At 37.0% G+C, this 20343-nt stretch overlaps 3 protein-coding genes across 9 annotated transcripts; 1 reads left to right on the forward strand and 2 right to left on the reverse strand.

Moving 5' to 3' along the window:
• The first annotated feature begins 2307 nt into the window (after window positions 1-2307).
• fhl2a (four and a half LIM domains 2a) lies at window positions 2308-10445 on the forward strand. 2 transcript variants are annotated; one of them, XM_056755022.1, is made up of 6 exons: window positions 2308-2416; window positions 6673-6855; window positions 7919-8093; window positions 9230-9399; window positions 9503-9689; window positions 9912-10445. In XM_056755022.1, the coding sequence occupies exons 2-6, from the start codon at window positions 6700-6702 to the stop codon at window positions 10061-10063; spliced, it is 840 nt and encodes a 279-aa protein (XP_056611000.1). In that variant the 5' UTR covers window positions 2308-2416; window positions 6673-6699; the 3' UTR covers window positions 10064-10445. The 2 variants fall into 2 exon arrangements, with proteins under 2 accessions (XP_056611000.1, XP_056610999.1); XM_056755021.1 differs by lacking the exon at window positions 2308-2416 and adding an exon at window positions 5090-5452.
• Window positions 10446-10451: 6 nt separating this feature from the next.
• c8h2orf49 (chromosome 8 C2orf49 homolog) lies at window positions 10452-13759 on the reverse strand. 2 transcript variants are annotated; one of them, XM_056755024.1, is made up of 4 exons: window positions 13601-13759; window positions 13341-13498; window positions 12075-12426; window positions 10452-11926 (listed from the first exon to the last, which is right to left on the reverse strand). In XM_056755024.1, the coding sequence occupies exons 1-4, from the start codon at window positions 13724-13726 to the stop codon at window positions 11870-11872; spliced, it is 693 nt and encodes a 230-aa protein (XP_056611002.1). In that variant the 5' UTR covers window positions 13727-13759; the 3' UTR covers window positions 10452-11869. The 2 variants fall into 2 exon arrangements, with proteins under 2 accessions (XP_056611002.1, XP_056611001.1); XM_056755023.1 differs by having other exon boundaries at window positions 10452-11923; window positions 13601-13749.
• Window positions 13760-15003: 1244 nt separating this feature from the next.
• On the reverse strand, window positions 15004-18894 carry gpr45 (G protein-coupled receptor 45). 5 transcript variants are annotated; one of them, XM_056755302.1, is made up of 3 exons: window positions 18589-18894; window positions 17255-17385; window positions 15004-16994 (listed from the first exon to the last, which is right to left on the reverse strand). In XM_056755302.1, the coding sequence occupies exon 3, from the start codon at window positions 16870-16872 to the stop codon at window positions 15745-15747; it is 1128 nt and encodes a 375-aa protein (XP_056611280.1). In that variant the 5' UTR covers window positions 16873-16994; window positions 17255-17385; window positions 18589-18894; the 3' UTR covers window positions 15004-15744. The 5 variants fall into 5 exon arrangements, with proteins under 5 accessions (XP_056611280.1, XP_056611281.1, XP_056611279.1 ...); XM_056755303.1 differs by lacking the exon at window positions 18589-18894 and adding an exon at window positions 18305-18335; XM_056755301.1 differs by lacking the exon at window positions 18589-18894 and adding an exon at window positions 17747-18290.
• Window positions 18895-20343: the final 1449 nt, after the last annotated feature.

Below are 20343 nucleotides of genomic sequence, written 5' to 3' on the forward strand. Positions count from 1 at the left end.
TGTCATGCATTCTGACTTCTTTACAATGTTAAATGTGCGGTCTTCTCATGCTTAACATGGTCAACTTGTCAAAAAAAACGAGTTGGGTGTATAACGTTGGATTTCTGTGCTCGATACACTCCCCCAGCAATCTTGCTGGTTTCGGAAAGTTTTCTTTCGAACATATAAAACTGTCTTGTAACAGCTTTTCTAAGTCCCTTATTGGACAATTCTTCCAGAAAAGCACGCACCACGGCTGCAGGAGAATGAGCAAGCGCAGACGTCACTTTTACTTGTAAGCAGGATAGAGAGAGAGAGCTTACGTTCTCGAAGTTCAGGTGTTGTTTGTTCACTGCATTTGGGTGATGAATATTATATAAACTGTGGACATAACGCTGGATTAGGAGATCGTTTGAAACTGATATATGGAGCTGTCCCAGAGCTAAAAGATGCCGGAAATTAACTTCATCATACTGATGTCTGTGTTTTTTCGACAATGGGTACGCACGTGCATTGGTTCAGCCTACAATCCTCCCACCCCCCCCCCCCCCCCCCCCCGCACACACCTTATGCTTTCGGAAACAATCGTAAAGCTGTATCTCTTTTATAAATGTGATCAAACTAAATACTCTTCGAAGATACGAAGTATGCAATATTACTCTGTAGGTACTCAAGATTAATATGAGATTGGCAGAAACCCAATGTGTTACGCCCGCTTTAAGTAGACTGTGGAAAACTTTACAGATAGGGGGTAATCAGATAAATGTGAATAGGCACCCTTCCAATTACATTTTAAATAAATCAAAAATTTTATGTTACTACATGACATGACAAAAAACTAGGAATATGGATCTTACTGGCTTAGACCAAAAGTAGAAAAAGGACAAAAAACTTGAGCTACCTTTATTTTACACATTCTAAATTTTTAACTCATCCAATGTGATTTTGTATGTCATTGAAGAATGGCAAATGTTAACCATTAGTGGTTCCACAGACTGCAGTCAATATGCACTTCATTGCATATGAAACACAAACTGGGTGGCTGTTAATAGATTAAGCCTGGAGCTGACAGATGTGTATGGTGCTTGCCGTCATTAGTCCATCTGTTGCCGTGATGATGAGATGACTTCCCAGACTCAACACTTGATTATTATAGAATATCATCCATAATCACTTTCTACAAGAGAGGGCATCCCTGACCGATATAGTCCAAGATTTATACTGGTGTTAAATATCAGGAGCTACCGACTGTCTAACAAATTAATGAGCGCGGAGGCTTTAGAGCTTGTTTGAACAATAAGCCGTTTAGATTTCTGAAATTAAACGGCTGATTTGACAATTACCTGAATGTTTTAGAATCAACTGAGGGGATGGGGGTGCTGGTGTGGAGGTGGTCCAGAAATAGTGGCAGAATATTCTCAGAATCCACACAGAGGGGTCTGTTATCAGGACGCATGGAAAGCATCTTCAACACGATCCACAGGAGAGAGAGAGTCCAAGAGTGCTGGGTGGGAGATTAAGAGTAAAAGTGAAAACAGGGACAGTTAAAGCGACATCTGTCATGCCAGGCAAAGTTCATGCAAAAAGTTTGATACCCTACAAATTTTTACAAGATACCCTCGTGTCATTCCAAACTATCCTTTCTTTGGCAGGCCACTCGAGTATATTTGGAGAAATATTGGTAACCAAACAACATTCTATTGCATGGACACAAAACCACGAAGACATTTCTAAAAATACTCCAAAATAAAAATTTCAGCACACAAAAGATAAACTTAGTAGGTTGGGCAACCAGGGAGTTTTATTAAAATAAATAAAAAGCGGAAACTGTCTTTTGCAACTAAAAACATGCATGGAAGGAGGTCTGTAAACATTCTGCTAGACTTCTCTGTTCTCTATTTGTTTGTTCTGGCTCCTTCTCACAAACGCTTGAGGGACAGAAGTGAAATCAGGGGCAGATGATGAAGACAAGTGTTATGACTATGAGGCAGAAAATCTTACATAATAATTTTGGGTTCAAGCACTTTTCTATGTGTGCTTGTCTTTTATTTGCACAAATGTGCTACCGTACATTTTTATCTTAAATAGTCAAGGAATTACTTTTACTTGTATAAGATTTATTTGACATTAATGTGTTTGTAATTATTGCTCTTAAAAGACCTTAAAAGGATATGAGCGTGTTTTTTTTTTTTTGTGTGTGTGTGTGTGTGTGTGTGTGTGTGTGTACATTCAAGTGGGCTTTATCTTCTGTTGCGGTCCTTTTACTGCTGTTGCTGATGTATTTATAGCTCATCTTGATAAAAAGAGGCTGCCCAAACCCAACCACTTCAATTAGTCACTCCATAGGTGGAGTAATTGATCGAGAGAACAACAGCCTCGGTTGAGAGCCACCAACGCTCAGTCTGACCAGACTCTGTTCACAGAAACACTTCTCCAGGTAAGAACCATGGGCACTTGTGTCTACAGGTAGATTACTAACATCTAACCCCACTGCTTTAACAAAACAACCTTGTGAGTACTGATCAAATCCGTCACTAAATCTGTGTGTAGTCTGTCAAAGCTACAATGGTTTATGTTTAATGTGTCAAGACCTCTGGTCTCATTTGCATTGCATACTCTTGTGTTATAACGTTATAAATCTCCTCTTCATTTAAAATACTCGTGTTCTGCTTAAAACATTTATCATTCTTTGTAGCTGCCAACAATCATTTAAATACCTGAAATCCAATTAATTTGCATTTGTTTTCTCAAAAATGAACACCGATACATAACCATGTAAATTTTTAATCAATACGGCAAAAGATGATATCAAGATTTTCGATTGAAATGAAAAGTGTATATTTGGGGTACCGTGAATGGATTCTAGTTCTCTGGCTCATTTTAAACGGGCTTCCAAAAGGTACAACTATTCCATGTAATCTGTCACTAAATATTTAGAAAATTAGCATTAGATAGTATATAATACTTGAACTGTCAATGCATTTAGATTCAACAAAAATCTGCATCCAATTTCAAAATTTAAGAGAGACTGCAAAGAACTTGGAGGTCTTGTCAGCTCTTTAGTTGAGATTATAAAACATATCTTCTTACAGATAAAGTAAAAGTAAGACGTTAAGTTATTTTACACCCAACATTCCCGTTTATTTTTGTAATTTTACCGTATTTCAAAAACACAATAAAATTATGTAAAAATAAAACGATAAAATAAAAAGTATGTCAAGCTGCAGGGTTTTTAAAGTGTATTGTAAATAAAACAATGGCAAATATACTGTTAATTTTCTGACGGTATTCTGTGCTAAAACTCAACTCAAACCATCGCAAAACTGCAAAAATGAATACAGAATCATAATAATATATTCAATTTTGCACTATTTTGATGGATTTTTTATTGTGTAGAGTAAAGAATTAATTCCACTGTTGCTTAGTATTGTGTTCACAACTGACCATAGCCATTGTATGTGACACCATGAGGTATTTGACAGCTATAAATTCTTCATAAAGAATTTATACTCAAGATAAAGTCACAGTGGGCATTTGTAGTCATGATGGGTGGTCGGTCTCACCCTCTCCATAGATATAGATACTGCACTGTATCTTTGCTAGAGAGTGTGAAGGTTGTGTGTGTGGAGTGAAAATGCAGGGGATTTAATCTCAGGGGAGATAGTCTTTCATCCACCTGTCTGCAGGCTGTGTTTAGTGGTTTATAAAAGCATTCCATCTTTTTTTCTATCAGAGCTCTGCTATAAACTATTGCTATGTTTGTATTGATGTTTGACACCAGCACTTGTGATTGTGTCTTAACATAGCTGAAAGAATTATTAAAAAGATTTGATAGATAGTAAATGGTGTAAAACTGAATGTGCATCTTGAAATGAGATATTTAAATATAAAGGTGAATGTGTGCACTGGTAACCAACTTTACCAACTTTGATATTTAGGATGTAACACATGTCTGTTTTAATTCTTAATTCTTGAATTGACTGAGTGGACGGTAGCAATGCTTCCAATAAACGTTTTGAATTAACATATTATTTTCGTTATGTATGATTTCATTTTTTGTAAAAGGAAATCATAGTGTGGGTTTAAATAAAATGTAATCCTGATGTGAACCATGAAAAAGAAAAAAGAGAAGGGTAAAGTGGGGACATCAGACCTATGAAGACCATTTTCAGACCAAATCTGATTAGAATAACAAGATTTCCTAACATATGAGGAAACCGTATGTTGTAGTAATGAACAAAATTCAATTATGTGTATTTCATGAATGAACGTTTTCTCTTTTCTGCAGCATATTGTAATTTCTACACAAGCTTTCTGAATCAAATAAACCCTGATTTAACCAGTAAATACATCGTATGAATATGTACAATCTTGTTCGTAAGTTTTAGCACAATTTAATTTCACTCCCTGCTAGGTTTAGGGGCTTAAGTGTTGCTTCTTATTTAATAATCGTACATTTTTGTGCGATCATCGTAAATTTATACTAATTAAGCAACTCGTAAAATAGTTACGAATTCCTCGAGATCAGGTCGGTAGTGTAAATATAAAGTGTCGACCTATTTCAAGTGAGAATGGCTTTGGATGAAGTTGCATACAGCACAAATAGCAAAGACTCAATAAAGTAAGTATGTCAAAACAGTACCTACCTACCAGTAATATTTTAGGTAATACCTGTTTTTTATTAAATAGCCAGCGATACTTTTATGAGAGAAATGTACTGATAAGTATAAATACTATTCATTGATTTCACTAAACACTAAAATAACCATGAAAAAACTGGAATATTCTGGCAGCTAGGGTGCCAGAACAGTTTATGTAATTTTACATTATCGTTTACCGTATTTCAATGATCCTTGAAATTCTGTAAAATAAAACAGTCAAGTTACAGTTTTTACAGTTTATATAACCAACAGAATATTAAAGTAAGAAATATCTTCTTGACTAACTACTGTGTCAAAGATATCCTATTTCCCAAACTGAGAGATCCGGGTGAGAAAATATAAAAAAATTGGCAAGAATGACCAGCAGTGTGCTATTTCGATTGCCGATGAAAGCAACAGAAGCATTCCGACAGAAAGAATAGAGATGGCTTGCCAGTTGGAGGGAGAAAGCCTTCAAAAGCGACACAGCAAAAAAGGGCAAGACAAACAGGAAACAGAAGAGGGGGAGTGAAGGACTTAGTGCAAGTCAGAAAAGTATTTTCTTAGAAGGATACAGAGCCGCTTCTCCTGGTTTCCACCATCTGCTGCCTTTTATGGTCAAACTGTGGAAGGGGATTTAGTAGAGTAGTGAAGCCCGGGATGTACTGCAGCTCAGTCAGACACGCTCAGACCGGGATAGCAGGGGGCTGAGGACACTGGGGACCTTTTGAGGCAGAGGCACAGGGCAGGACAGCTGGGACGGAGTGAGGTGGCACACATCACCAAAGGGCTCATGGGAAAAATACGCAGAGGGGCTTAACAGGAACAGCTTTGTGAGTACATGCTACCCCAGCATGCCATCATTATAAAACTTTCAAGAAATCTTAAAGGCTCTCTTAACCTGATGTCTTTGCAGCAAACATACACACTTGGACAACATTTCATATACAGTAGTGGACAAAAGTGATGTCCAATTTTGGAAAACGTATTGAGTCATTGGTCCAGGACAATGACTGCTGTAGTCAAAAACAAGGGTGTATCAATAAAATGTTAAGATTTGTAATTAATTAATGCTTTATTTTCTGTATGCTTTTTGTTTCTCTATGCGTTTGTTTACGTATTGTAATAAAACCTATATTTCCTGATGTGCTGTATTTTGCCAATTAATTTAATCAAATAATGAGTGTGCACTGTAAACTCTGCAGTTTTTTGCAGCAGGTTTACCAGTAACTTACTGTAGATTTAATTATTACTATATACTTTTCTATAAGTACTGCTTTCAATTCATTTTAATAAAAATGAAAACCCTTTGACTTTTGAGATTCACAATGAGCAAGAAGAGACTGGTCTCATTACTGGCATAAGGACAGCAACACTGCAAACATGACATTCTTCCTCAGCATTTATGTTTTGTGTTCTAGTAAAAATATGAAAAAGTTCTTAACGCACGAAACATTTACATAACAAGAAAATATAAGAACTAGTTACGTTGACTGTATGTTTAGTATGTAAGTTTTACAGTGTAATTTTCACAATTCTGAACCTGAGGGTGCATTGAAAGCCAATGTTGTACAAATATGTGCTCCTGACAACACTTTTTTTTTTTCTCTAGCTTTAGAATCAGACTAAAGTTTGTTATAGTGTTATAATTATGTGCCTTTATCATTGACACATAAAAAGTAAAATTTGTCTTTATGCTTATTGCCAAACAAATCCATTCCAGAACAGGAATATTTACACACACACACGATATAATCGCTGACAGCTGGAAGTGAGATAATAGACTGCTTATGATAGTATGATGTAGTGCACTGTGGAATTTCAGTGGATTAAAAGGATACCGTGAGTGTGTATGTGTGAATTCAGCTGATGGAAAAAATGGTACGTAGGGTGCTTGAAGTTGGCAAGATCTCTCATCCTCTTGCATACTTGGGAACCTTCATCATTTATCTCTATATAAAAAGAAACCTAATATCTCACAATGTAACGTTAGATTGTTTAGTTTGGTCAAAAGACTTTCCCTTCAAATTGTTTTCTCTTTCTTTTTTCGTAGCTTTCAGGACTAAAGGAAGAAGTGAAGATGACTGAGCGTTATGACTGTCACTACTGTAAAGAGTCCCTGTTTGGGAATAAGTATGTTCTTCGTGAGGAGAACCCGTACTGTGTGAAGTGCTATGAAAGTCTGTATTCCAACACTTGTGAGGAATGCAAGAAACCCATCGGCTGCAACAGCAGGGTAACCACTTACATACTGCATGTACAAAATAAATAGTACAGACCCATTAAAGTTAGAAGTCATGTGGAATGTTTAATAATGCCTTACGACATTAGGTCTGGCTCACATTCCACATTCCAGAAAAGAACCATCAACTTAAAAAGAAATCACAGTTTGCTTTGTTTATAAATAAAGGGCCAGGTTTATCCCAAACAGATTTCACAGTCCACAGCTCAGTGGTTAGACCGTTAGAGCATGGTGCTAGCAACGCCAAGGTAATGGGTTCGATCCCAGGGATTGCACATACTTAGAAACAAATAGTATAATGCGATGGAAGTCGGTTTGGATAAAAGCGTCTGCCAAATGTGTAAATGTCAATGGGTATAGAGAAAATTTGTGTAGACACCATTATTAAATAAGGAGATGGTGGTCTAGTGGGTTAAACCACTGACTGGTAAATCAAAGTTTGCTGGTTCGATCCCAGCAGCCCCCACCAGTGTGTCCTTGAGCAAGACAATTTACTCCATGATGCTCCAGGGGGATTGTCCCTGTAATAAGTGCACTGTAAGTCGCTTTGGATAAAAGCGTCTGCCAAATGACAAAAAAATAAGAATTGATTCTTTTGACAACTGTTGCAAACTCATATCCAGTTCTTAGTACTTGTTTTCCATCCCAATGAAATCAAAATATAATTTGGCGTTTAATATAAATATGTTTGACAAGTGTGCTCCAAAACATATTGACCCTTTTTTTGATATTTTGCACATTATGTTGTTAGGCAAATGCTATTGGTTAATTTAAAAAGGGGAGTTGCCACTCAATATACCCCACCCTAACTTCCTGTTTTATTGTGTATTTATACATAAACCCATCGAACAAAGCTGTGTCACTTCAGTGGGTCTTCAAACGGCTCATCGCATCAACCCAATACTTCGTAAAGGCAACTTTGTTTCCAAGTGTCCTGATAAAACCTGTGTGCTGTTACTCCCAGAAGTTCAGAATAGAGCTTGCCAGACTGCGAAAGTATTCTCCAGTTCTTTGAATGGCGTTGTCATCAAAGTGTCCTGTTCTCTCGTTGATTTAGGATTTGTCCTACAAAGACCGTCACTGGCATGAAGAATGTTTCCACTGCTTCCAGTGCAAGCGCTCGCTGGTGGACAAGCCCTTCTCTACCAAAGATGAGCAGCTTCTGTGTACCGAGTGCTATTCTAACGAATACTCCTCCAAATGCCATGCATGCAAGAAGACCATCATGCCTGGTAGGAGATTCTTTCTGGAAGGAACTCTTTCCTCATATTAACTGATGTTTTTGTATAATCAGTTTATCATATTGATCGATGTAAATCGTCTGGGCCTCTACGATTATTAGATGGATCCACAGAAAGATATTTTTGGTCCCTGCAGTAATAAATGTAATTCGGTCTCTGCACACAGTATGCAGAACATTCCAACTCCCACAGAATGAAAGCTAATATTTAATGCCTGAAGCATGCAGACAAAAGATATGAGATTAACGTCAGACTCTAAAAAACAAAGAAGCCTTGTCCTCAGAGGGTTCACTGCACCACTGCTGGTATTTATAGAGTTTCTGTCAGGATGTCTGGATAGAGATTTATGCTACGTCTGATGACTTGGTAATTGAATCAAAGAAGGGCTGTGCATTATTCAGAATTCATTTAAGAATGAATTCTTATTCATTTGATGAATTTTAATTGAGTTTCATATTAAGGTATAGCAAACTAGACAGAATTATAATCTGACTTTAATTAACTAAATGGAATAAAAAGACTTACTTTTATTAAGACAATTTTTATTCCAATACATTATCAGACACACAATAGATATTCCCAGAAACAATAGATTAAATGAATAATCAGTGTTTTTAAAAACTCTTGAAGATGGACGCATTTTTAAAGCGCTTCAATTTGCTTTCTAATCGCTAGTAATTTTGATGATATGTGAAAACTATTCTTTATTATATATCTATTGCATTTATTTATAATTTATATATTTATTTATGTATTTGGTTTTGATTGTTTTGAAAGTCTTAACAAATAGAGTACTTTAATAAAGAGGCATATTTAGTTGAAAATCGTAATTTAAACGAATGTTTTTTTGCAAAACTTTCAATCATTTTTTCCCACTTTTACATTTTTTGTGAATTGAATGAAATTCATATTCTTAAATAGAAGTACTTAAATTCTGAACATCGGCTCAACCCAGAATTGAGACCTTACTATTAAAATTCCTTTCTTGTCTACTTCAGACACCTTTGTAGGATTTCATTTGAGTGTCCATTCTAGATATAATTATATCTACCCATAAAAAGTATTTGCAATAAAGCACAACCCTAATAAGAGCTGTTTAAATAATATTTTTCTGTCCCTTTCCCTAGGCTCCAGGAAGATGGAACATAAAGGAAACAGCTGGCATGAAACCTGCTTCACCTGCCAGCGTTGCCAGCAGCCGATTGGCACCAAGAGCTTTATCCCTAAAGACAACTATAACTACTGTGTGCCCTGTTATGAAAAGCAGTTTGCTATGCAGTGTGTTCACTGCAAGAAGGTGCAGTAAATGTTAAACAGCCATTGAATATTTTTAAAAGCTAAAGCACATCTATTGTATTTCATTATTAATACTATTTATACTTTTCCTATTCATTCTGCAGCCCATCACCACTGGAGGTGTGACCTATCATGACCAGCCATGGCACAAGGACTGTTTCCTGTGTACCGGCTGTAAGCAGCAGCTGTCTGGCCAGCGCTTCACCTCCCGTGATGACTTTGCCTATTGCCTCAACTGCTTCTGTAACTTGTATGCCAAAAAATGTGCCTCCTGCACCACCCCCATTAGTGGTATGCACAAGCCAACATGTGTAGCCATGAATAACTTCCTAGTCATATGTCAGTTATGATGAAAACCAATTTATATGTGGTGGTTTCAAAGCTGGGTACTGTAAAATGTATAATTATTTTATATATTCAATAAATTAGTTTGTAAATCTTTCATCAAATAAAATCAAACGTATGCCGATATTTATATGCTCCTAACATGTTTGTCATTTCATGTTGCCGTAGGACTTGGAGGCAGCAAGTACATCTCATTTGAAGAACGCCAGTGGCACAACGATTGTTTCAACTGCAAGAAGTGCTCAGTGTCACTGGTGGGCAGAGGTTTTCTGACTGAGAGAGATGACATCTTGTGCCCCGACTGTGGCAAAGACATCTGATCGATTGTTCTTAATCAGTCTAGAGGTCAATTTACCAAAGCATTGATGAATGCCAAAGCATGAAACTGTGTGCGAGTGACAAGTATATTTACTTTAGGTGATACATGAAAATATAGTGAATACTATGACTACAGAAAGTATAATAGTCTAATGAAAGAAATTCTTTTTTTCAATAGAATTCTATGAGTGTTTGAGATTGAAGAAAGAGCTGTTTATTACTTACCATATAAATTTCTGACTCGTTCTACAATGTGTTACATAACATGGTATGTCTAAACTAACAAAAAAAGGATTTGGTGTTTTCTGTATGCAATAATTGATTAAAAATTGACTTTAATAACCAATTTAATTACAATTATCATTAAAAATTATTAAAAACAAATATATATGGTGTTATATTTTTGTTTAATGTGACATTTTAACATGGTAAAATGAGACAATGACAATAACTGTTAAAGAACTGTATATCTTTGAGGTAACACACAATGCAAGGTAATGTGTACAGTATTTTACATTTGGTAAAGGTGAGAGGAAAAGAGCAAAAAACCCTGTTCAATTGAATTAATTGAAAAAAATCTTTTTCTCAGTTCACCAGTAAATAGAAAATATATTTTTCATTTAAAAATAACACTTTCTTTACATGAGATCTTTAGAAATGATATTCATGCATTTCGTTTAGTGTAACAAATAAATTTAATATTAGACATGGGTGGAAAAACATACCACATTTTTTACAAGATGCAAACCATAAACTTGTCCTTGCTTAACTGTGACCGTTTTTTTTATTTGCTATACAACAATGAACCAACCTTTTCTTACATATCGCATACTGACTCTATTACTTTGAGGTTATTTGATTGGTGTTATACAGGGCCATCCTTAGAGACGAGGAAGATCCGCAGGAGTAGTGTTTGGTTATCAGAGATAGTAAACATTTGACTTGGCTGTGCGCTTTATTTGCATCACAGTCTTTTAACTGGTAATAAGAATTCAATTTGAACTGATAAAGTGAAGTTGAAGCCATTGTTACCGTTTATTGCTCAAAGCCAAAGTTTATGAATACACATGCACTGAGAGGCTGATATGGTATGGGTGTGACACACACGCAATCGCGCACGCACGCACCACACCCACAAAACACCCACAAAACATAATCAACGCCTCAAAAACTGCAAAAGACTTGCTCCTTTAAAGACTCACTGCTGTTTAGTCCTTTCAACATATTTATTAGTTTTATATAAACTTTAAAGTTGCATTAAATCATTACGCAATAATCAGTGAAATTTAGGATTAGATTTTTTGGCCTAAAAAGGAATATGATGAACACAAACACCATAATCTGTACTCTCAGCTATTTATGCTATGTGGCTTGTTGCCACTGAGACACATTCCATGCAGTGGAACATCATGGTTTGGATGACAAATGTGTTAAAGTCTGTAAAATGTGTAAGACGAGAATGTGAAAGATGAGAATGTGAAAACCTCTTTACATTGCTTTCTGCAAGATAAACAACACATGACTTCCAAAATGTGTGGGGACCAAAAGTACATAAAAAACTCTTAAAGGGAAAGTTCACGCAGTATACCAAAAAAATGGAGCGCAGATGATCAGCTGAGTAAGCATTCGACTGCTACGATCGTCATTCTTCACTCCTAATGCATCACCCACTATGTAATGAACAAAAGGAGCATATTCCACAAAACCAGTGGCTGGTTTGTAACGATCAGGGAGGGGCTGAAGAGTCATCACTTGAGGGGTCTCTAATACCCAACTGTCTATCCAACCTGATGTCTGTGATGACAAGATTATGGCCATTTGATATGTTGAACCTTTTTCTTCATATCTGGTGACTTAATGTCCTTCTGGAAAAAATAAAATCCCAGTTGTTTAAAAAAGGCAGATCATTCAAAAAAACTATCCAAATCAACTCAAATGAGATTAAACCACAAGATTAAATCTATACAAAACCTGTCAACATAAAACTTTCCATAGAATACTTTCTATACTCACAGCAGTGTCACTGGGGGCCGTACGCTTCAGCTTAGACGTCATGTTGTTTGAATGCACAGAGGCGCTGGCAGTGTCAGAATGATTACATGTAGCTGCAGGGCTCTTGTGGCCGCTCCCTGGTGGTGATACTGGGGTGATATTATGGGAATTTGAGGAAGCATTGTTTGTAGAAGACCCAGACAGCTTGCGGATGGGGTTTGAGAGACTGGCACTGGAAACTGGGGGCTTCAGGCGGTCATGTACAGCAGGTGCTGGTAAAGTAAAAGGTTTCTTCAACTTAACACTGCCAGTATTAGTAGAGCTGCCATCAAACACGATCAACGGCCTCTTCCGGCCACTGTCTATGCCTGAACTGAAACACAGAAAACACAGGGTTTAAATACATAGGGAACACACTATTCGTAAAAAATGTGCACCTTTTAATACTTTTGATAAAAAACATTGTATATTGCATACATGTAAATGGTGAGTTAGGACATAACAGTTAAGGGGGTGCGAAAACACATTTTTCTGTTTCTTTGGTGTGTTATTGCTATTGCTCAAATTAAAGTGTCGTGACAAATTCTATCTAAAAGCGAATACTCAACCAGACCTGCCTGAAACACCTCGTGTAACCACACCCCCATAAATCGATGTTAGTTCATGGTATGATTTGACTAAGACTGCCGAAATGTATACGCAAGTAAGATGGGCGTACAATTGCTTTGGAACCTGATGTTCCAAATATGGTAAGAGGTGTTACATTTCAATCACACGCTTGCAGGATTCGTCGAGAATATTTGTTTTAGCCGTGTCATACAACCCCTTTAATCAATTCACTTGTAACCAAAAACAATTTCATATCATTTATGACACTGTGACATCCCTACGATCTTCAATATTTCTGTAATATGAAATTTGACTTATAATAGAGTTCATAAATAAGTAAAAACGAAACAACATTGTACCACATTCTATGGACACAAAACTACAATATTTTTGTTTTACAGAAGTCATACTGGTGTTGATTCAAATCAACACACACTTTGAATAAAAGTATAATATTATTATGTATATATAAGTATAAATATAAGTATTATAAATTACACAGATAGTTCTCCCTGAAGCAGGCTGGGAAACAAAATATTTTTTACTTATGACGTAAAATGAGAACGCTTTCCAATAGTTTCCAGAAAGAGGATTCCTAAAACCTTAAAGCGGATTACTATTTATTACCTATGTAAAGACGATATTTGTGTGATTCATGATGCAAGCATAGTTTGTCACCTGTTTACACTGCCGGAGCTCTGTCTCTCTCTGCATCTCTCCACCCTCTTAGCCCAGCGTGTGTTTGACAGATCTCTCTGTGGTAGCGGAATGACATGCCGCATATACAGATCTGTGAGCCGGTCACTGTCCTCATGATCATCCACCGCTATCTTCCTCTAACACAACACAAAACATGTTTTTTGGTTGCTAGATTGATCAGTATTTGCATGAATTCCCATTGTCCGACATCTCAACAACCTGACGCCTCTTCATCTCACCTCATGTAACACAAGCTGAATAAACTCTCGTGACAGGAGCTCAGGATGAAGCAGACAGTCGACATTTGAAACATCTCCAGAATTTGATGTGCGCTCTTTCGTGTTTTCTTGCCTGCGCGACGACATATTTGTCACCCCACTTCCGGAGAGCACAGGAAGACAGGCCCCTTCTCTGTTTACGCTTGTAGCGTTTTATCGCACAACGATCATTACTGCCACCCGCAGGAGGATGTGCGTTACACAGCCACACATGCAATTGAATCTGGAGAACTCGTTTTAGAGCTAGGCCTATATATGAAAAAATAATATAATATAAAGGATTTAAAACGACACCAAATTTTGTTTTATTAAATGGCTATTTTATTTACACAAAAATATTCTCTTTCGCCTAAGCAGTTTCACCTTTAAAGGGCTCAACGTACTACATTCGAAATTGAAAAACGACCGTCTGTGACCTGATTTCCAACAAAATTTGGTCCAAACAACAATTTGAGATGGATAGATGTACCCAGACACCTCTACGATCAATCTCGCCAGTTAAGAGTGATACCCAAAACAAACCAATGGTGTATAAAACATAGTCTGAATTTAATTGAAAGTACAGTGTAACTGTGCTACGAAAATTTCATGTTTGACCTTAAAGTGATAGTTGACCCAAAAAGGAAAATTCTGTCATCATTTACTCAACCTATTGTCATTTCAAATCTGTATGACTTTCTTTCTTCTTGGTATTTTAAAGAATGCTGGCAACCCAACAATAGGGTGTACTGACAAAACCATTGCAAGTCAATAGCTACTGCCTTATGACACAGTAGGAAAATAAACTATTATGTTGACTATTAAAATGTCTTATTTTGTATTCAACAGAAAAAAAGAAATGTATACAGGTTTGAACCAATTTGAGGGTGAGTAAATGACATATTTTTTATTTTTGGGTCAACTATCCATTTAACGAAAGAGACAAGCTGATTCAGAAAACAACGAGAGGGCAAGTAAAGACCATTGTAAATGTATGAACCCCAACATTCTTCAAAATACGTTCTTTAGTGTTCTGCAGAAGAAAGTAAATCATACAGATTTTAAATTTTGTGAGTAAATAATGAAATTATTGGGTGAACTTTCCCTATAAGCAATGGTCAACCAGTACTGCCGTTATAACAGCAAATAGTAACTTGTCAGATTATGCACGCTTTTGGCCATACTAGAGGATGACCATTGTAGGAACACCAGTCACGAGTTCCTTTCCCATGAAATGCATTCATGTATTAAAATTAGTTCAGATTTTATCATTTTATTATGTTTTCGCTGCCTAATGCACACAATATAAATAATGCACAACTAAAATATGCATTGAAAAAATCATTCCATTACTTTCAGGAAATACTCTTCTCCAGTTCGAGTGTTGAGTTACTTTATTTGGCAATTTAACTGTTTTACAAAACTCCATAACTTAAAAAAAATACTCCGTTTAGGAACATAAGTGTATATTGCTTAAAAAGCTTAGTCTGCAGTAATGATGGGAACAGCATCAGCCATCTTATGACACATGGAGTTGCTTGTCAAGACTTGCATTCAAACATATAATCATCAAATAGTTTCAAACACACCAGTGACATATTTCAATTCTTTGTCTGAATTTTTAAATATCAACTTGGTTTTCATGTCATTTCAACATTTTTACATCATTTAAACTCTAATGCCTAGTTTCACAGACGAGGCTTAAAACTAGTCCCAGACTAAAATGAAAGTTTGAACTGTCTAAACTGAAAATAACTTTCCCAAACATATCTTAAAACATGTAATTGCCATTGTTTTTTTTCTCAAGATGCACACCAGTAATGTTTTTATCTATGGCATTTTATAAAAGCGACTTAAAAATCCTAGTTTAAATAAAACGTAGTCCTGGATCAAGCTAAATCTCGTCTGTGAAACCGGGCCAAAATAAATTAAGCAATTGTAACTCTTTTTTAAAAGTTATATCAGTTTAGCATTGGTCAATAATTAAATTAGTAAATTGAAATAATTTGAAATATAATCTACTTGGCTTCAACTCAAGGCAGAAAAGTTAAAAAAAAAATGCACAGATATAGTACCACACTCAAAGAATCTTAAATTGTTGGTTTAAATATACGTTGGTGTGCATCCTACACTGAAGATTGGGTCTCACTGCTGCACACGTAAATGTTGCTGGGTCGTATACGCCTGCGACTTCTCCCAGGAATCTTGGGACAGAGCTGACAGCTCTTGGGTATAAACTCTAGACAAGCCTCCCGAAACTTTCGGATTCTCCAGCAGTATATCACAGGGTTAAAGACGGCTTTTAGGTAACTCAGCCACAGAGCTCCGATGCTGATGGGGTAAAAAGCTGGGGTGAGGTAAAACCGCTTACTGAACACTGCCAGCAGGCTAACCACGGTGTGTGGCAACCAGCACACAGAGAAGCCGATGAAAAGAATGAGGATGGTGGTAAACGCTCTGGTTTTGAAACTCATATCAATGTTGACTTGGGGGCGCTGCAGACCTGTTAAACCCAGTTTGTTGACGTGGTTGATGGCGACGCTGCCTTCGCTGGTATGGTTGTGGATGCGCAGAGCATTGCGACGGACTGTGTTTAGAATACACAGGTATGAGTACAACATTACGCTGAAGGGCACAAAAAACACAGCAACTGCGAGCAGCACCGTGTAACCCCGGTCCGCCAGCGATTCGCTATATCCCAGAATGCACTGCGGCACTTGCGCCCCGACCCCAGCAGTCCTCCAGCCAATCACAGATGGCAAGGACACGCAAAGCGACAGAGCCCATGACGCGGTTATGAGAACTTTTGCTCGATGGGGTGTCAGCTTGTCTTGTCGCTGAACGATGATGAGGAAACGGTCAACGCTGATGATAAGCAGGATAGACACGCCCTCTAGAACAAACAGCCAGTAAAGCATTACCGACACACGGCAGAAGCCCACTCCGAAGCTCCAGTCTGTCGTTGCCAGGGTGACGGCAGTGAACGGCATGCACAACAGCGACAACATGATGTCAGAGAAGGCCAGCGTTGCCAGCAGAAGATTAATTGCTGAACGCATCGCCGGTTTCTGATACACGATAAGACACACAATGGCATTGCCGAGGAAACCGATGGTGATCATGAAGATCATGATGGCAGCCAGTGCCACCCTGAGAGTGGTGGGCATAAGGGCGGTCTCAGCATCCTGAATCTCAGTTTCAATCGGTTCAAGGAGGCCACACCCATCCAATGTGCTGCCATTACATGTAAACATGGCAGCTGTTAGCAAGTATCATCCATTCCCAGCTGAGAAGTCACACATAATCCTTTGCAGTGGTCCTGACAGTGTCAACCGATGGAATTACTCTCCACATTGTCGTAGTGTGTATCTGGTATCTGAAACAGAAGACCATGATAAGAATGAGTTTTCAATCTGTAAATAAACCAATGAAAAGACTTTATGATTTTATCATGTAGGCAGGTTGTATTTGTGATGGTATTTCAGCGATTGACTTGTCCGATTTCTCAATGACATAAATTATCAAATGTGTACAACACCACGTCTGTCTGTTTCTGCATAGCAATACGGTGAGCATCTACACCACAAACACAAAATGACTTCATGTTTACTGACAAAACAGGGGAATGATGCTCACTCAGACTCGGAGGATGCTGCTGTTGCCATGGTTACTCTTGGTCGTTCTTTGCTAAGGATAGTGCAGATATAAAGGGCTACGTAGATTCCAAGAATTCACCACAGAACACCAACAGCACATACACTCCAGTCCTAAGCAAGTTTAAAACACAAGTATAAAATATGCAAATTTCTACACACATAAACATAGTAAACACAGAATTTAAAAATGAGCGCAGATGTTGCCTAAAGTCTCTAGTACTTGAATGCCACTTATTGGTGTAAACTGTAGAAATAGATTGCAAAACGTTTGAAACTTTTATCACATAATTAGGAACATACCGAATAGGACACAACAATATTACAGTTTGTCAATTGCAAATTAAGATATTTTTTCACGGCCACTAGAATACTTCGAAATCCGTCATGTATACAAGTAGTCAAGTACAGAGACCACAAGTGTGGGTATTTGCTGCGTTCCAGACAAATTGGATTTCGTATATAGTTATCATACCTCCGACCTCAATGCGTTCCAGTCAATCACGCGTCACATTCGCATGTTTACCACATGATGTCACTGTGAGACCCCGTTCGCATTATGGTACTTATTCAAACTTGGGCATTTGTTCATAAAATGTTTATGGATGTTTAAACGTTAATGTTTATACATATTACGTGTTGTAAAAATAGTTTAACGTTTTGTTACGGTTCACAAAAGGTTGCTAAGGCTAACCGCCATCTTGTCCGTGACGTCAAATGACGCGTCTCGCTGAGCTCGGGTTTGATCGATCTTCCCCGAGTTCAAAGGTCGAATACCCAACTATGTTCCGACCCAGACGTATAATTCCCGGATTGAGGTTGGGAATACCCGAAATACGAGTTGTCTGGAACGCAAAATTAGGATCCTACTTTTGGTTACATCATCAACTGGTTGCTATGGTTACCACAAGAGAGGTTTAAAATCAAATCGATCATCATCAAAACACAAATACACGGTTGGTCTGTTAATTATTACAGAATAGCTATCAAAAGTATTAATAAAAACACACGTCCGTTATTAATTTAGGCCTACCAGTTGGGTGTTTTTCAATATTATTTCAGCGATAGACAGAGCCGGATCTGTCTTCAGCCGTGGAGGCTGATATAGTGGAGCTGTTTGCATGTTAACGTGCTTTGAAATAGATGTCTTATCTATGTTTCTCGACTATTAAATCACAATAATTACATTTAATCATAAAACTATAACACGGATTTGAAAAAACATGCAATAAAATATGCTACAAATACATTGGAATATCATTTATGAGCGATTTGGAAAAAACATGCATGACAATTGTACGAATATAGTATTCTTACCGATGTATTCAGTCATCGCAGGAAACGCCACGGATTCATCATTCAACAGCTCTCACGTGCACTTTCAAGAGTGACAGTAGCCTACACGCATCCATATGTGCTTCTAAAGTCCAAATATCTGTTGACCAGCGAGCCGTGAAAAAGGTGACGGACGATATGTTACATGAGTGCAAAGGATTGCTATTGTTTCCAGTGATGCGATTTCTTGGTGGATCAAAAAAAAAACATCCGTCGGGGTGTGAGCGAGAGGTGTGACAACGGCAGCATCATCAAAGATTTCAAATGGGTGTCAAACCCCCTCCAAAGAGCGAAAGTATATTAAAAGAATATGAGATCTACACCTCGGATTTTGTTGTACAGTCATCTTTATTGAAGTCGCTGTGTAATTGCCTCTAAATGTATATGAAATCATACAACTTTTACTTTCCATGCCTTGCATTTACACAGTTTTATAATAAGCTTAATTCGTAGGCTATTCATCTTAACCAAACCTTTCCACTTTGCAATGAATTAATATTTAATAAAGCATTTTTGTTACTTATAACATAAGTGTTTAAATTTTCACCTAGCCTACACCTAAAAAAGTACACCAAATTAAAGGCCTGTTAATAATAATAATAATAATGGTTCGGATATTATTATTATTAGGGGACCTTCAAAGCCAGATGAGTCTTAGAATGTAAGATTGGAGCTCAGTCCATCCCTTCCCCAAAACAAACCTTAACCTAAGACACATGCTGCATATTATAGGATTTTGTGGATCTTATTGGTTTCCTATGGGTTTGGAATTTCATTTTCAAAAACCACCCTCTCTTCTCTACGCTCACAAATCAACAAGATTTCTCATGCTGTGTGCTGCAGGTGTGAAATAAGTGACATGGCCTCTGATGTCTCCACATGGTTGTGGCTGTCACCAGGGCAACCTCTGCATCTCTGACCTGTCAATAATGGTACACTCTGTACTCTCTTTGTTTACTCTCAAACCTATTCTCACTAACCTCAAGAGATTTAGAACAAAATTAAGATTATATACAGAAGTGTCCAAAATTATATCCAAAGGGCACCTCGTTTGCTTTTAATACCGTTAAAATCTGAATGTAGCATAAAAATAGGAAGAGTATTGTTCAAAATGGACTAAATGCAACTTGGTTTAGACAATCGACAAAAAAGCAAACTACAATTTCAAGGAACTTGTGTTTTATAGTAATATACAGAAACAATAGAAAAACAACTTTTACTATCAAATTGACTAGAATTTATCAGTAGGTTGTATACAAAAGGAGTCTTTCTATTGGTGCGTGACTCAAAAAGCTTATATACTGTATACGTGTTATTTTTTTCTAAGCCTCCTTAAATGCTGAGCTGCAGTTAACACCCCACACCCAACTGTGCAATATTATATATATATATATATATATATATATATATATATATATATAATTAAATAGATGTTATATTTTGAAATAGCCAAAGATGTAAATTTTCCATAAATGTGGAGTGGTTACAACAAAGCCTGTGAAATAAAATAGCAGACGTTTTTGAGTAAAGCTTCACTAATTGAGTAAAATAAATCATGACAAAATTAATAAAATAAACAATAAATAAAAACCCACAATAAAAATTAATGTGTTCTGTGCTATCAGAATAATGTCATGTCTAAATTGATTGTTTTGACATAATCTATAAACATATTACCAACAAAATACTCAGAATCATAGTGCATGCAATTATATTTTAAAACCACATGATGGCCAC

The sequence above is a fragment of the Triplophysa dalaica genome, chromosome 8 (genome assembly GCF_015846415.1).
Source record: "Triplophysa dalaica isolate WHDGS20190420 chromosome 8, ASM1584641v1, whole genome shotgun sequence".
Taxonomy (NCBI): Eukaryota; Metazoa; Chordata; class Actinopteri; order Cypriniformes; family Nemacheilidae; genus Triplophysa; species Triplophysa dalaica.

Coding starts and splice junctions, on each gene's coding strand:
- fhl2a (XM_056755022.1), top strand. CDS start 6,700: ATGACTGAGCGTTATGACTGTCACTACTGTAAAGAGTCCCTGTTTGGG. Junction 8,094..9,229: donor CAAGAAGACCATCATGCCTG/GTAGGAGATTCT, acceptor CCCTTTCCCTAG/GCTCCAGGAAGATGGAACAT. Junction 9,690..9,911: donor CTGCACCACCCCCATTAGTG/GTATGCACAAGC, acceptor ATGTTGCCGTAG/GACTTGGAGGCAGCAAGTAC.
- c8h2orf49 (XM_056755024.1), bottom strand. CDS start 13,726: ATGTCGTCGCGCAGGCAAGAAAACACGAAAGAGCGCACATCAAATTCT. Junction 12,427..13,340: donor AGCTCCGGCAGTGTAAACAG/GTGACAAACTAT, acceptor TCTGTGTTTCAG/TTCAGGCATAGACAGTGGCC. Junction 11,927..12,074: donor CGGCCCCCAGTGACACTGCT/GTGAGTATAGAA, acceptor TATTTTTTCCAG/AAGGACATTAAGTCACCAGA.
- gpr45 (XM_056755305.1), bottom strand. CDS start 16,872: ATGTTTACATGTAATGGCAGCACATTGGATGGGTGTGGCCTCCTTGAA.